The sequence below is a fragment of the Danio rerio genome, chromosome 8 (genome assembly GCF_049306965.1).
Source record: "Danio rerio strain Tuebingen ecotype United States chromosome 8, GRCz12tu, whole genome shotgun sequence".
Taxonomy (NCBI): domain Eukaryota; kingdom Metazoa; phylum Chordata; class Actinopteri; order Cypriniformes; family Danionidae; genus Danio; species Danio rerio.
In genome coordinates this window covers 56902501-56916062 of record NC_133183.1, presented here as the reverse complement: position 1 = coordinate 56916062, position 13562 = coordinate 56902501, and the positions used below count along the sequence as shown (strand labels likewise).

General features: G+C 33.4%; 1 protein-coding gene and 1 long non-coding RNA gene across 4 annotated transcripts in view; one reads left to right on the top strand and one right to left on the bottom strand.

Annotated features, from left to right (window-relative positions):
- The window catches only part of LOC141375928 (uncharacterized), a 386569-nt gene that overhangs the window by 20919 nt on the left and 352088 nt on the right, over window positions 1-13562 (bottom strand). The gene's annotated exons all lie outside the window — the stretch shown is intronic.
- ppih (peptidylprolyl isomerase H (cyclophilin H)) overlaps window positions 1-13562 on the top strand; it is a 54019-nt gene that overhangs the window by 18638 nt on the left and 21819 nt on the right. For all 3 annotated transcript variants that reach the window (NM_201205.1, NM_001009902.2, XM_073909385.1), the window contains 2 exon segments: window positions 9370-9434; window positions 10743-10766. In NM_201205.1, coding sequence (NP_957499.1) covers window positions 9370-9434; window positions 10743-10766 — 89 coding nt within the window.

The following is a 13562-nucleotide window of genomic DNA, read 5'->3' as shown; positions in this document are numbered from 1 at the left end:
TTCTCCTTCAGGTTGGAACATGAACCAAATAAGTTAACTTCATTGTTTTCACAAATTGAAGTGGATTGAACATAAAACTATTAAGTTGCCTCCCAAAACACTTCAAAAATTGTGATCTGAAGTGGGTTTAACACAATTCCTTCATGTTGTCCCAACACAATTTAAGTTATTATTATTATTATTATTATTTTTATTATTATTATTATTATTATTATTGTTATTATTATTATTAGTATTATTAGTATTATTATTATTAAATAGCTTTATTATATTTATTTATTATAATATACAAAATTATTATATAATATGTATATTTTTGCTTTATAGAATGTTTGAACCTTGAGAGTGTTTGCGAGGAAAGTGTGAAAATGTTAATGCCTGTCTGAGAAAAGTGTTTAAAGTGAGTAGAGTGGGGTTTTAAAGCCTTAAAACATCTATGATATTTGTAAAAAAATAAAGCTGACTATTATACGGAGATTATTATTTTTTAATTAATTAAAAATTAAATTAATGATTAATGAGGGACCACTGCAGGGGTGTTGCAAACATTTTAAAAGTGGGGGGGGGGGGGGGGGGGGGGGGGGCATATATTAACATATATTTGAACGCAAACTTTTGGATTTCATTAAGCAGTATATTTAGCACTATTTAGCACTGTATAGACAAAAACATACACACATAAGATAACTTGAAAATAATAATAATAAAATTAATTATAGGATAAAATAAATAAATAAAACTAAAACAATTCTACAAAGAAATGTATATTTGTCTCCTTAAAAATGTTTAGAAAAGGGCTTAAGAATTTCTGGAACTGTTGTTTTATTGTGAACCGAATCTTTTCCCATGTAAAAACATCAAAAACCCATTGCCACCTATAAGATTTACTGACTGAATTCATAAGAATATGTCGTTGATTTCTGTTAGGACAACATGAAGGAATTGTGTGGAACTCTGCATTGTTTACAGTATAATAAGGTAAAATATTCAATTCAATATACACATTGAAGTGGATTGAACATAAAACTATTAAGTTGTCCCCTAAAAACGTCAAGAATTGTGATGTTTCAGCTCATTTTTAGCAGCAAAAACATTTTCTGAGTGTAGTAAAGAAACTCTTAAAGCTTTGGAACCACTTGAGTGAGTAAATAGTGAGCCAATTTAAATTAATGGGTGAACTAACCCTTTAAGCTTGTTGTTTTTCTTCTATTTTAAAGACTAAATTGCGAAATGCTAGCCACTGTTTGTTTAGGTAATTGCTTAAGAATGATCCAGTGTCTTTGTGTTTGCTGTCTTATAAGGGTGGGAAGCTGGGAATTTTAAGGATAGAATTAAAAAGGAGATATATATATATTTATACACTGCATGCTACATCGCTGTTATTCCTGAAGCATATCGAGTTTCATTGCAGGATCAGTTGAATTTTTAAAAAGCGCCATGCAAGATTCAGAGGTGGGGATGTGGTTCAAGTGCGAATTAAACCTGGGGTGTACATTATTTTCCAAGAACTGAGTGGTGTGCGTGTCCGCTTTAGGCTACTCGGCTCAATGGCTCCTTAAAATGCTTGAAAAAAATCCTGCTGAAATGATATGGAAATGTGATGCTGCTTTTAAACTCGAACTATACTATTAAGAACAAAAAAGCTTGGTCAAGTTACTCCTTTGCATGGGTGTGCAGAAAATATGACGTTGTTAAAATGCGAGTGAAAATGAATAAGCTTTTTGATGCATTTTGGCTATTTATTTAATGACAACAGCAGTTTTGGTTGGTTGCATATTATGATTGTGACATGTTATGATGTTTTTGTGTAATTTTTTTTTTCTTTAACATCTTAACCAAGGATGCACCGATACCGCATCGGTTCGATACCGTATATTTTCAGGGCCGCTCCAAATGTAATGCTAGCATATTAACACTGCTATAAAAGAAATGAAAGCAAAAAACCAAACCAGCAAGTGCCAGTTCATGCAGAAGTAAAACACAAATACGCGCATGTACAGCATATGCAAGAAGACCGAATGCACAACAGTGTTTTTTCTACATTTTCTATATTTTTTTACACTATATTATTATAATTAAATATATGAAGGACATAATATAGCATGATATAATATAGTGTAATATAACTTAATATAGCATAATATAATATAATTTAATGTCTTATCATTTAATAATTTACCCTAATACAGCATTAAATAATATAATATAACCTAATATATCATAATATAATATAATATAACCCAATATAGCATAATATAATATAATATAATATAATATAGAACCTAATATAGCATAATATAATATAATATAATATAGCATGATATAATATAATATAATATAACCTAATATAGCATAATATAATATAATATAATATAATATAACCTAATATAGCATAATATAATATAATATAATATAACCTAATATAGCATAATATAATATAATATAATATAATAAAATTAATAAAATATAACCTAATATAGCATAATATAATATAACCTAATATAGCATAATATAATAAAATATAATATAATATAATATAATATGATATAATATAACCTAATATAGCATAATATAATATAGCATAATATAATATAATATAGCATAATATAATATAATATAATAAAATATAACCTAATATAACATAATATAATATAACATAATATAGCATTATATAATGTAATATAACATAATGTAATATAATTTAAATAACATAATATAATATAGTATAATATAATATTACCTAATACAGCATAATATAATATAGCATAATATAATGTAATAAAATATATTGAAACATAATATAATATAATATAATATAATATAATATAATATAATATAATATAATATAATATAATATAATATAATATAATATAATATTGTAAGATTCCACCCACTGGTCCAATGACGGAGTCCAGTTTTGTGGTTGAAGGAATTCTGCGTGTATGCCTTTTCGGGCGCTTCTGGAAAAGTTATTTTACTTCATTAAAATTTGTTGACCAAATTTACATTTGACTTCATACATATTTTAATCTGACTCCAATTTAAATTTCATAAATTCACCATTTACGTTTTTAGCTGATCGTGTTATTAGTTGTGATTTAATTTAGAATTTGATATCTTGTGGGATCCGAAATTTTTGAACGATTTTGAAAAGTTGGCGTGGCACCAAACCCCACCCCTAAACCCGACCGTCATTGTGGGATGAGCAAGTCGTAATAAATTGAACGAATGAGATTGTACGAATTCATACAAATTTGCCATTAAATGAAAAAGTTACGAATTGCCATGAGATTGTGTTGTCATAACACGCGTGTCTAGTTTTTTTAACATAACCTGTGTGTTTTTCCAAACACAGTGTATTATATAGCTATTTTTAATATTGCTTAAAATAACTGCAATTGGCAATATTAAAGGGATAGTTCACCCAAAAAATGAAAATTCTGCTTGAGTTTCTTTCCTTTTATTGAAAAAAACTGATTTTTTATTTGTATATTGTTGGAAACCAGTAAGCATTAACGTTAAAGTACCGAACTGATAAATGGAATTAATAAAAGTAGTAATACTGTTAAAACCTTAACGATACCAATCCCTATTAATGGGCGGGGCTTTCCCCTTCTTTGTACTGTTGACATGTACAAAGGGAGAATGCTAACCAACATGTTTCTACCGACTGTTTTTATGAAGTGTAGGGCTGGGCGATAGTTTTTGTATTTATTGACCGAACACCATTGTCAATAACGATAAAGAAAAAAGTTTGATATGAAGTTTCGGTATGAAGACTATAGTTTTATTAAAATGTGGTTGCAGAGCACGCGTTAATAAGGAATGGCAGTAATGCAAAGGCGTGAATAGAGATCCTGCAGCGCGATACACGCGAATGGCATGGCGCGAATGACGTGAATTGTGCGAATGGCGCGGCACAAAATGAACGTTTTGCTTGCTTGACGCACGAATGCCGCAAAACGCTTGAGTTCGAAAATCTGATCTTCAGAGGACATTCGCGCCACGTTAACCAATCAGGAGCTTGCTCTTGTGGGGGGGTGATTACCTGTTGTTGGTGTCCCGGAGGAAAGTCCTCCTGCCCACATCAACAACAGTTAATCAAACTGGGCTGGGTTCAGTCAGAAGCACAGCTGAATGCTTCCATCATCTAGGTTAAGTTTCTGGAGGAGTTTATGAACTCACAGAGCTGGGTGCTCCTCTGAAAGGATCTAGTGGACTCAGACACGGCTCTAAACGAATCAATGCTGTTTTTCAGCCTTCATAAAGCCTAGACATAGACTTAGACACAGTTATTTTCTCAATCAAATCCATGTTCGCCATTAAGCAACAAAGCTACAGTCACCAGGCAGACAGAAGCCCTGCCTATAACGTGAATCTGCGTCTGTTGTGAAGTGAATGAATGAAGTGCTTTTTGATGTGCGAATGAAGCGAGTAAACTCAAATGTTCACGCGTCCATTTACGCATGAATAGCACTATTTATCCGTTCGTTCCACGTCTGGTGTGAACACAGCATTAGGGTGTAAGTTTCTCGTTTTCAATGGAGGTGCGCAACCTGCACAATGCGCAAATGATGCGCTAACAGTGCACACGAGATGCTCAGGCATTTTTCAGGTTCACCTAGTTGAAAGTCTAGATATGCCGGAAGTGCGATATGCACTATATACCGGTTGCCTGAAATTTTTAAGCCGAATCAAATTTACCTTATGAGTGCTTCTTTCAACTTATATTATCTTAAACTGTCTTAAAACAGCTTGCATAAGTCATGAAATGAATTTTAAACATGAGTATCTTAGTTTAATAAGTTACAATAGACTAAAAACATACAGTATGATGTCTTGACTAATTGATCAAATACATTTTTACAGTGTATGTGTGTGTGTGTGTGTTAAATTGGACACAGCTAAACAACAACAGACCACTTCCATGGTCTCAAACCCAGAGCTGGTGCTATTGAAACTAATTTGGTTAACCAGCTAAACCAGCTCAACCAGTTTCACGATACAGATCCCAGGTCAATAAAATATACAAATATTGGAGAGTTGCTCTTTTCTCAAAAACCTGATACCTATCTAGACCCTAAATGCAGGATGACATTCTGGCAACCAGCAACCACAAACCCATCATCATCATTATTATATATATATATATATATATATATATATATATATATATATATATATATATATATATATATATATATATATATATATATATTAGTACAAGTGCTTATATTTCTGTATAAGTGTCTTGACATTTCTATTAAGCAGCTAACATTAGTAAACATGTAATGCACAAGCAATTATTTGCCTTTGTGATTTAAATTATTGGAATTAAATCTGTTTAGCCATTTACCACTGATGTCTATCACTAAAAAGCTAGTGTTCAATCATACCTGTTACTGCTGCTGATTCCACACACTTATAATGAAATCCAGAAACGACATCTCCACGACTGTCACTGAATATATTACTGCAGCACTAACACAGCAGATTAAACAAGCAGCTCTTTTAGGGCTTGGAGAACAGCGCACATGGGATAATGGCCGCTTGCAACTCACAAGCCTCATTTGTTGTGTGGGACAACAACCACAACTTATTCATTCAATCTGCAAGCTCACAACCAATCGTTGATGCACTGTAAATATGGATTTTACTTTAAATGTTGCCTTAAAAGTGACAAGTTGACCTAAAAAATTGAGTAAACCGGACAAAACTTGTTCCAGTAAGTTGTTTTGACTTAATTTTATTGCTATAAGTATAACAATAATAAAGGCAATAGGTTTACTCACTTTTTTAAGTAAAATAATCATTTTAAAACGTAACCGGTTCACTCACTTTTTTAAGTAAAATCAACTAATCGTTTTAAAACACAGCAACTTTACTTCGTTTTTTAAAGTAGTGTTAACAAATCATTTAAAAACACAGAAAATGCAACAGGTTTAACCACTTTTTGAAGTCAACTACTTGTTCAAAAACACAGCAAGTTTACTCACTTTTTTAAGTAAAGTCAAGTAATTGTTTAAAAACGCAACAGGTTTAGTCACTTTAGGTCAACTAGTTGTTTAAAAACGCAACAGGTTTACTCACTTTAGGTCAACTAATTGTTTAAAAATGCAACAGGTTTACTCACTTTCTTAAGTGAAGTCAACTAATCGTCAAAAACAGCAGGTTTACTTAGTTTTTAAAGTAGTGTCAAGAAATCGTTTAAAAACACCGGAAATGCAACAGGTTTACTCACTTTTTAGAGTCAACTACTTGTTCAAAAACACAGCATGTTTACTCACTTTAGGTCAACTAATTGTTTAAAAACAAAATTGTTTTACTCGCTTTTTTAAGTAAAGTCAACTACTTGTTTAAAAACGCTACAGGTTTACTCACTTTAGGTCAACTAATTGTTTAAAAACAAAACGGGTTTACTCACTTTCTAAAGTAAAGTCAACTAACCGTCAAAAACAGCAGGTTTACTTAGTTTTTAAAGTAGTGTCAACAAATCGTTTAAAAACACAGAAAATGCAACATGTTTACTCACTTTTTAAAGTCAACTACTTGTTCAAAAACACAGCAAGTTTACTTACTTTTTAAATAAAGTCAACTAATTGCTTAAAAACGCAACAGGTTTGCTCATTTTTTAAGTAAAGTCAAGTAATTATTTAAAGAAGCTACAGGTTTACTCACTTTAGGTCAACTAATTGTTTAAAAACAAAATGGGTTTACTCACTTTTTAAGGTCAACTACTTGTTCAAAAACACAGCATGTTTACTCACTTTAGGTCAACTAATTGTTTAAAAACAAAATTGTTTTACTCGCTTTTTAAAGTAAAGTCAACTAGTCGTCAAAAACACTGCAGGTTTACTCACTTTTTTAAGTAAAGTCAGCTAATCGTCAAAAACACTGCAGGTTTACTCACTTTTTTTAAATAAAGTCAACTAATCGTCAAAAACACTGCAGGTTTACTCACTTTAAGTAAAGTCAACTACTTGTTTAAAATCGCTACAGGTTTACTCACTTTAGGTAAACTAATTGTTTAAAAACAAAACGGGTTTACTCACTTTCTAAAGTAAAGTCAACTAACCGTCAAAAACAGCAGGTTTACTTAGTTTTTAAAGTAGTGTCAACAAATCGTTTAAAAACACAGAAAGTGCAACAAGTTTACTCACTTTTTAAAGTCAACTACTTGTTCAAAAACACAGCAAGTTTACTCACTTTTAAAGTAAAGTCAACTAATTGCTTAAAAACGCAACAGGTTTGCTCATTTTTTAAAGTAAAGTCAAGTAATTATTTAAAGAAGCTACAGGTTTACTCACTTTAGGTCAACTAATTGTTTAAAAACGAAATGGGTTTACTCACTTTTTTAAGTAAAGTCAACTAATCGTCAAAAATGCAACTGGTTTACTCACTTTTTAAGGTCAACTACTTGTTCAAAACACAGCAAGTTTACTCACTTTAGGTCAACTAATTGTTTAAAAACAAAATTGTTTTACTCGCTTTAAGTAAAGTCAACTAATCGTCAAAAACACTGCAGGTTTACTTACTTTTTTAAGTAAAGTCAACTAATCGTCAAAAACACTGCAGGTTTACTCACTTTTTTAAGTAAAGTCAACTACTTGTTTAAAATCGCTGCAGGTTTACTCACTTTAGGTCAACTAATTGTTTAAAAACGAAACGGGTTTACTCACTTTCTTAAGTAAAGTCAACTAATCGTCAAAAACAGCAGGTTTACTTTGTTTTTAAAGTAGTGTCAACAAATCGTTTAAAAACACAGAAAATGCAACAGGTTTACTCACTTTTTAAAGTCAACTACTTGTTCAAAAACACAGCAAGTTTACTCACTTTTAAAGTAAAGTCAACTAATTGCTTAAAAACGCAACAGGTTTGCTCATTTTTTAAAGTAAAGTCAAGTAATTATTTAAAGAAGCTACAGGTTTACTCACTTTAGGTCAACTAATTGTTTAAAAACGAAATGGGTTTACTCACTTTAAGTAAAGTCAACTAATCGTCAAAAATGCAACTGGTTTACTCACTTTTTAAGGTCAACATCTTGTTCAAAAACACAGCAAGTTTACTCACTTTAGGTCAACTAATTGTTTAAAAACAAAATTGTTTTACTCGCTTTTTAAAGTAAAGTCAACTAATCGTCAAAAACACTGCAGGTTTACTCACTTTTTTAAGTAAAGTCAACTAATCGTCAAAAACACTGCAGGTTTACTCACTTTTTTAAGTAAAGTCAACTACTTGTTTAAAAACGCTACAGGTTTACTCACTTTAGGTCAACTAATTGTTTAAAAACAAAACGGGTTTACTCACTTTCTAAAGTAAAGTCAACTAACCGTCAAAAACAGCAGGTTTACTTAGTTTTTAAAGTAGTGTCAACAAATCGTTTAAAAACACAGAAAATGCAACATGTTTACTCACTTTTTAAAGTCAACTACTTGTTCAAAAACACAGCAAGTTTACTCACTTTTTAAATAAAGTCAACTAATTACTTAAAAACGCAACAGGTTTGCTCATTTTTTAAGTAAAGTCAAGTAATCATTTAAAGAAGCTACAAGTTTACTCACTTTAGGTCAACTAATTGTTTAAAAACGAAATGGGTTTACTCACTTTTTAAAGTAAAGTCAACTAATCGTCAAAAACACTGCAGGTTTACTCACTTTAAGGAAAGTCAACTAATCGTTTAAAAATGCAACTGGTTTACTCACTTTTTTAAGTAAGGTCAACTAATTGTCGAAAATGCAATTGGTTTACTCACTTTTTAAAGTGAACTAATCGTTTAAAAACACTGCAGGTTTACTCACATTAAGGAAAGTCAACAAATCGTTTTAAAATCCTGCAGGTTTACTCACTTTAAAGTTAACAAATTGTTTAAAAGCCCTGCAGACTGACTTACTTTTTTAAAGTCAACTAATTGTTTAAAAACACAGCAGGTTTACTCACCTTTTGAGTAAAGTCAACTAATCGTTAAAAACGCAACACGTTTACTTCACTTATTTTAAGTCAGCTAATAATTTTTTCACAGTGTATATAGATAATGCCTCATATACATAGTTCTTTTTTGGTGCTTTTTACCAGATATATAAAACCCTCAGTTTCTTTCAAATCAAATGAGATTGTACCCCCAGCCCTCTTTTCAAAATAGGCTGGAGCTTTAAACGCCAATGTGTCAGGATAACGTCAGATTCAAAACTCTAATGGAGGACGGCTGGGGGGGATAGTCACTAATGGACGGGGCTTCCCCCCTCCCATGACATGTACAAAGGAAGACTGTTTATATAAAGTGTGCTTATAAAACATAATAGAATTCATCTCTCTTTCAACTTTTTTGCTATCAACGATTGTTGTAATTAATTGATTCACTTTTGTTTTTAGGAAGTGGGCAGAATGAAGATAGAGCTTTTCGCTGACATCGTTCCAAAGACTGCAGAAAATTTTCGGTAAGACTGCATAAATCAGGGGTGTCAAACGGACGGCTCGCAAACGTTTTTAAGCGGCCCGCGAGATGATTCTGTAAAGTACAAAAATGAGCTGCAATTTTTCAATAAAACAAACTGCTGCTCTAATTGTGTCCACTGCATGGTGGAATAGCAAACCGTCAGTTTGACAGCCTTCTCAGAGAGCAAGAGAAAATCTATACCCTGTCATACCACACTGAGGTGATCTCACAAGGAAACAACTACTTTATGTTTGGTCAGTTTAGTGGCTAATTCGTTTAGCCGCATGAAAATGTACCATTTTTAAAAAGGAGGCGTGGCACCCAACCACACCCCTAAACCCAAATGTCATTGGTGGATCAGCAAATCATACAAAATTCGTAGAGATCATACGAATTCATACAAATTAGCCACAATGTTTGGAATTACAAATCTTTGTTTTCTCTGATCACATCCTGAAGTTGGCTGCCACTCAGGATGTGACTCCTGATATTGACGCTTTTGAAAGCTAAAAGATGCCAGGTATCAGAAGTCAAATAAACTATGCAACTTCACTTAAAGTGCTGTATGAGACACCCTGATATCGTTCTGCAAACATCCCAAGTCTCTCGGCAGTCCCGGGAATCTCCTGCATACGCATGGAGACTCCTGAATGCCCGCAAACTAATCACGTGTCTCAACCAACTCCCACCCCTGCTCTTCAAATATGTTGCGCACCCCTCTCTCTTCCCACCTGTCTAATTCACATCATAGCTTCACATACATTGCCGCGCAGTCCCCTCCCACCGCTCTTCAAATATGTCGCACAACAACCCAACCACCCTCACCCGCGCCCCTCTTTACCCCACCCGTTGTTTTTGCATTACAAATATCATGATTTTACCAGTCTGGCCCATTTGTAAACAGATTTTGCTCCATGTGGCCCCTGAGCTAAAATGAGTTTGACACCCCTGGCATAAATCAATGAGCGTGTACACTTTTAAAAATGCTAGGTTCCACACAAGTTTGATTTGTGTTGGGACAACATGAAGGAATTAAGTTTACCTAGTAGTTTTTTGTTTATTTTTATTTAAGTGGATTGAACTTAAAACACTTAAGTTGTTCCTAAAAAACTCACAAGGATTGTGTTGTTTCAGTCATTAAGCAAATGTCCTTTTTTAAAAATGTGTGTTTATATATATATATATATATATATATATATATATATATATATATAWTTTTTTTTTTTTTAACTGCTATTTTCACTATTTGCATTACATTATAGATTTTGAGAAAAGACAAATAAATTGTTGTCCTTTTTTGGTCTTTCAGGCAATTCTGCACTGGAGAATTCAAGTAAGTGACTTTCAGATTATCCTGGGTTATTATTAGAAAGATATTTCAGCCCAAAAATGAAGATTTACTTAGTGATTTCTCACTTTTGAGTGGTTCCAAACTCGAGATTCTTTCTTCTCTTGAACACCAAAGAAGATATTTTGAAGAAACACCTGTAACCATTGCTTTCCATAGTAGGACAAATGAACGCAATGGAAGTCAATAGCCGCATTTGCACTGTCGGGCCAGTGTGAGCTATAGGGCTTTTATCGCGCCGGGTCGTGCCAAAAGCCTTGAAGCTTGAGAAGTTAGGGCGAAATCATGTCGTGTTTCCACTGTCGGGCTAATAACTCACAGTGCGTCACTCAGAATGTTCCCAGAAAGTCCCCCGAATCAAACCCGACACTACCCGCCCAGTTCAGTGGGAATCAGACAGATAAAGCACACCATTATATCATCACGAAACGATTAAAATGAAGACAACCAAACCAAACAAATGACATGTTAAAGGGTCATTAAAACACCTAAACCCATTTTTTGAGCTTTTGACAGTCGGATATGTGTCCCACACTGCTAAAAACAATATTAGGACATATATATCTAACTAAAAAGTGAAAATTGATCAACAATTATATATAACTGTATAAATAACTGTAGACAAAGGAAAGCAGGTAAAAACATAGTGTGTGTGATAGATAATAAAAGGATGATCATGTGCACACAGTTAATGTTAGGCCTGTTATTAATTTGTTCAAAGAATAATTAAAACAAAAGCAGTGAATGCTGCTGCTTACAAAAGGATGTAAGTTTATATATATATTTTTTTCAATCTTGAGCTCTTAAAAGCAGCAGGACTGTGGGTGCACGAGCATTTTGTCTATTTCATTTTAAAGAGAACCATCGCACCAGTTGCACTTCCTCTACACACGGTTGTTCCGTGCAGGTAAACAGGAGCGCGCGCTTTTAACAGTCGCGCTTATCACATCAGCTGTTTGCGCAAGTAATCATCCTCTCATAAGATATTCACCTGCTTTTGCTCGCGCGAACAAAGTTATGTTTGTCAGTCGTGCTGCTTCTCGATTCTAAGATCACATTTTGGGCAATCCTTATTGTCGAACCCTGCTTTTTAGAAAACTACAATGTAAAAAATATTTCCAACCAGCCAAAGTGGCTAGTGGGAGCGGCTGTCTTCTAACATCTACCCGCATTTTGCGGGTTGGCGGGTGTTAATGTAAAGCCCTGTTCAGGACATAAGAGCAAGTAATGAAATAGGCTATAGCCTTTGTATCATTGCCTTCAGCAGCTATCCACTAATAAAGCTCAACATTTAAAATTTCAATTTAAATTTGACCACGTCATATAAAACTATAAACACTTGTTTGAAGACTATTTTTTCCTGCAGTTTTTCCTAATCCGTTTGTAAAGCAGCTCTGCGCAGGACTGGATGACAGAAAAAAGGTAGTTTCACTCACCCCAAAATGCTCTGTTAGCACGATTTGGTTAATATTATAAGCCCCTTTCACACATACAGACCTTTCCGGAAAATTGCAGACAATTTTCCGGAAAGGTTGCATGTGTGAACAGGCCCTTTTTGAAAATACCGGTTAAAAAAAAGAGAAGTTGTAACATTACCGGTAATTTGCCGGAATGCTTCGCTTTGTGAATGCAGAAGTAAGATTGCCGGAAAGAGCGCGTGCACGTCTAGAACGTGCTGACGTGAGACGCCTGCTTTAGCCAATCAGAACACTCAGACGCATTCACATTTTCGCGGTTTATGAAAATAAAAGCCTTTAAATATTTTTCCAGACACATTTAGTCGCTAGATGTTAGTCTGATAACATTTATACGTTTATTCTTAATGCCAACTGTGTAAATAATTATCGATAATATGCTTATAATAAGCCGTTGTTTGTTTACCTTCAAGCTTTGCGCATGCCCGTGAATCAGCTAGTGAGCGCCATCTCACACACACACACACACACACACATACACACACACACACACACACACACACACACACACACACACACACACATCATGAACATCTCGACATGCCAAAGTGTTTCTTTATATGTTTTCATCGAAGTTGTTCACAACACTGATCCATCCAGAGTTTGTGATGTAGTCAAATGTTTACAAACACAAGCGCAGCTGTTTAGAGCTTATTTCTGGTTAATGATGTCAGAATTTACCGGTATTTTGGAATGGATGTGTGAATGCTCTTTTCCGGAAAAAATTCTGTAACGTCCTTGCCTGTGTGAACAGCACTTTTTTTTAATTTACCGGTAAAGTCGTTCCGTAAATTTTCCGGATATTTACCGGTATCACTGTGTGAAAGGGACTATTGTATCCAATACTTTATAACTACATTTCAAAACTCCTCCAGTGTTTATTGTTTTTAGAAAATATCTAAAACCTTTTTTCAGACAGGCCTTTATAAACTGAACGATTAAAATGGCTGTTAAATGGTTTAATTTATGTACTCTATCTACCTACATTGTTAGAGCTTTTGTTTTGTTTTATATTGGTTTATTTAATGTGATTTTATCATAGCCGATATTTGTAATTCTTTAAATGAGTTTTATATAGCTTAGGCTATTTTATCAAGATATGACACTATTGTGTTGAGCCTACAAAAGTGGACACGTCATTTGTAAAGTTTTCTGTCTTTCTGTTGTATTCATGTTTTGTATTATCACGTAAATAAATCAAGAAAGAAACCCAGCTGCTAGCGGCATCAACAGAGCTGTCAAGCGAGCGATCTTTACTCTAGTTTCTCACAAACTCACATAGAGGCTTCTAAACGCGCATGTTTCA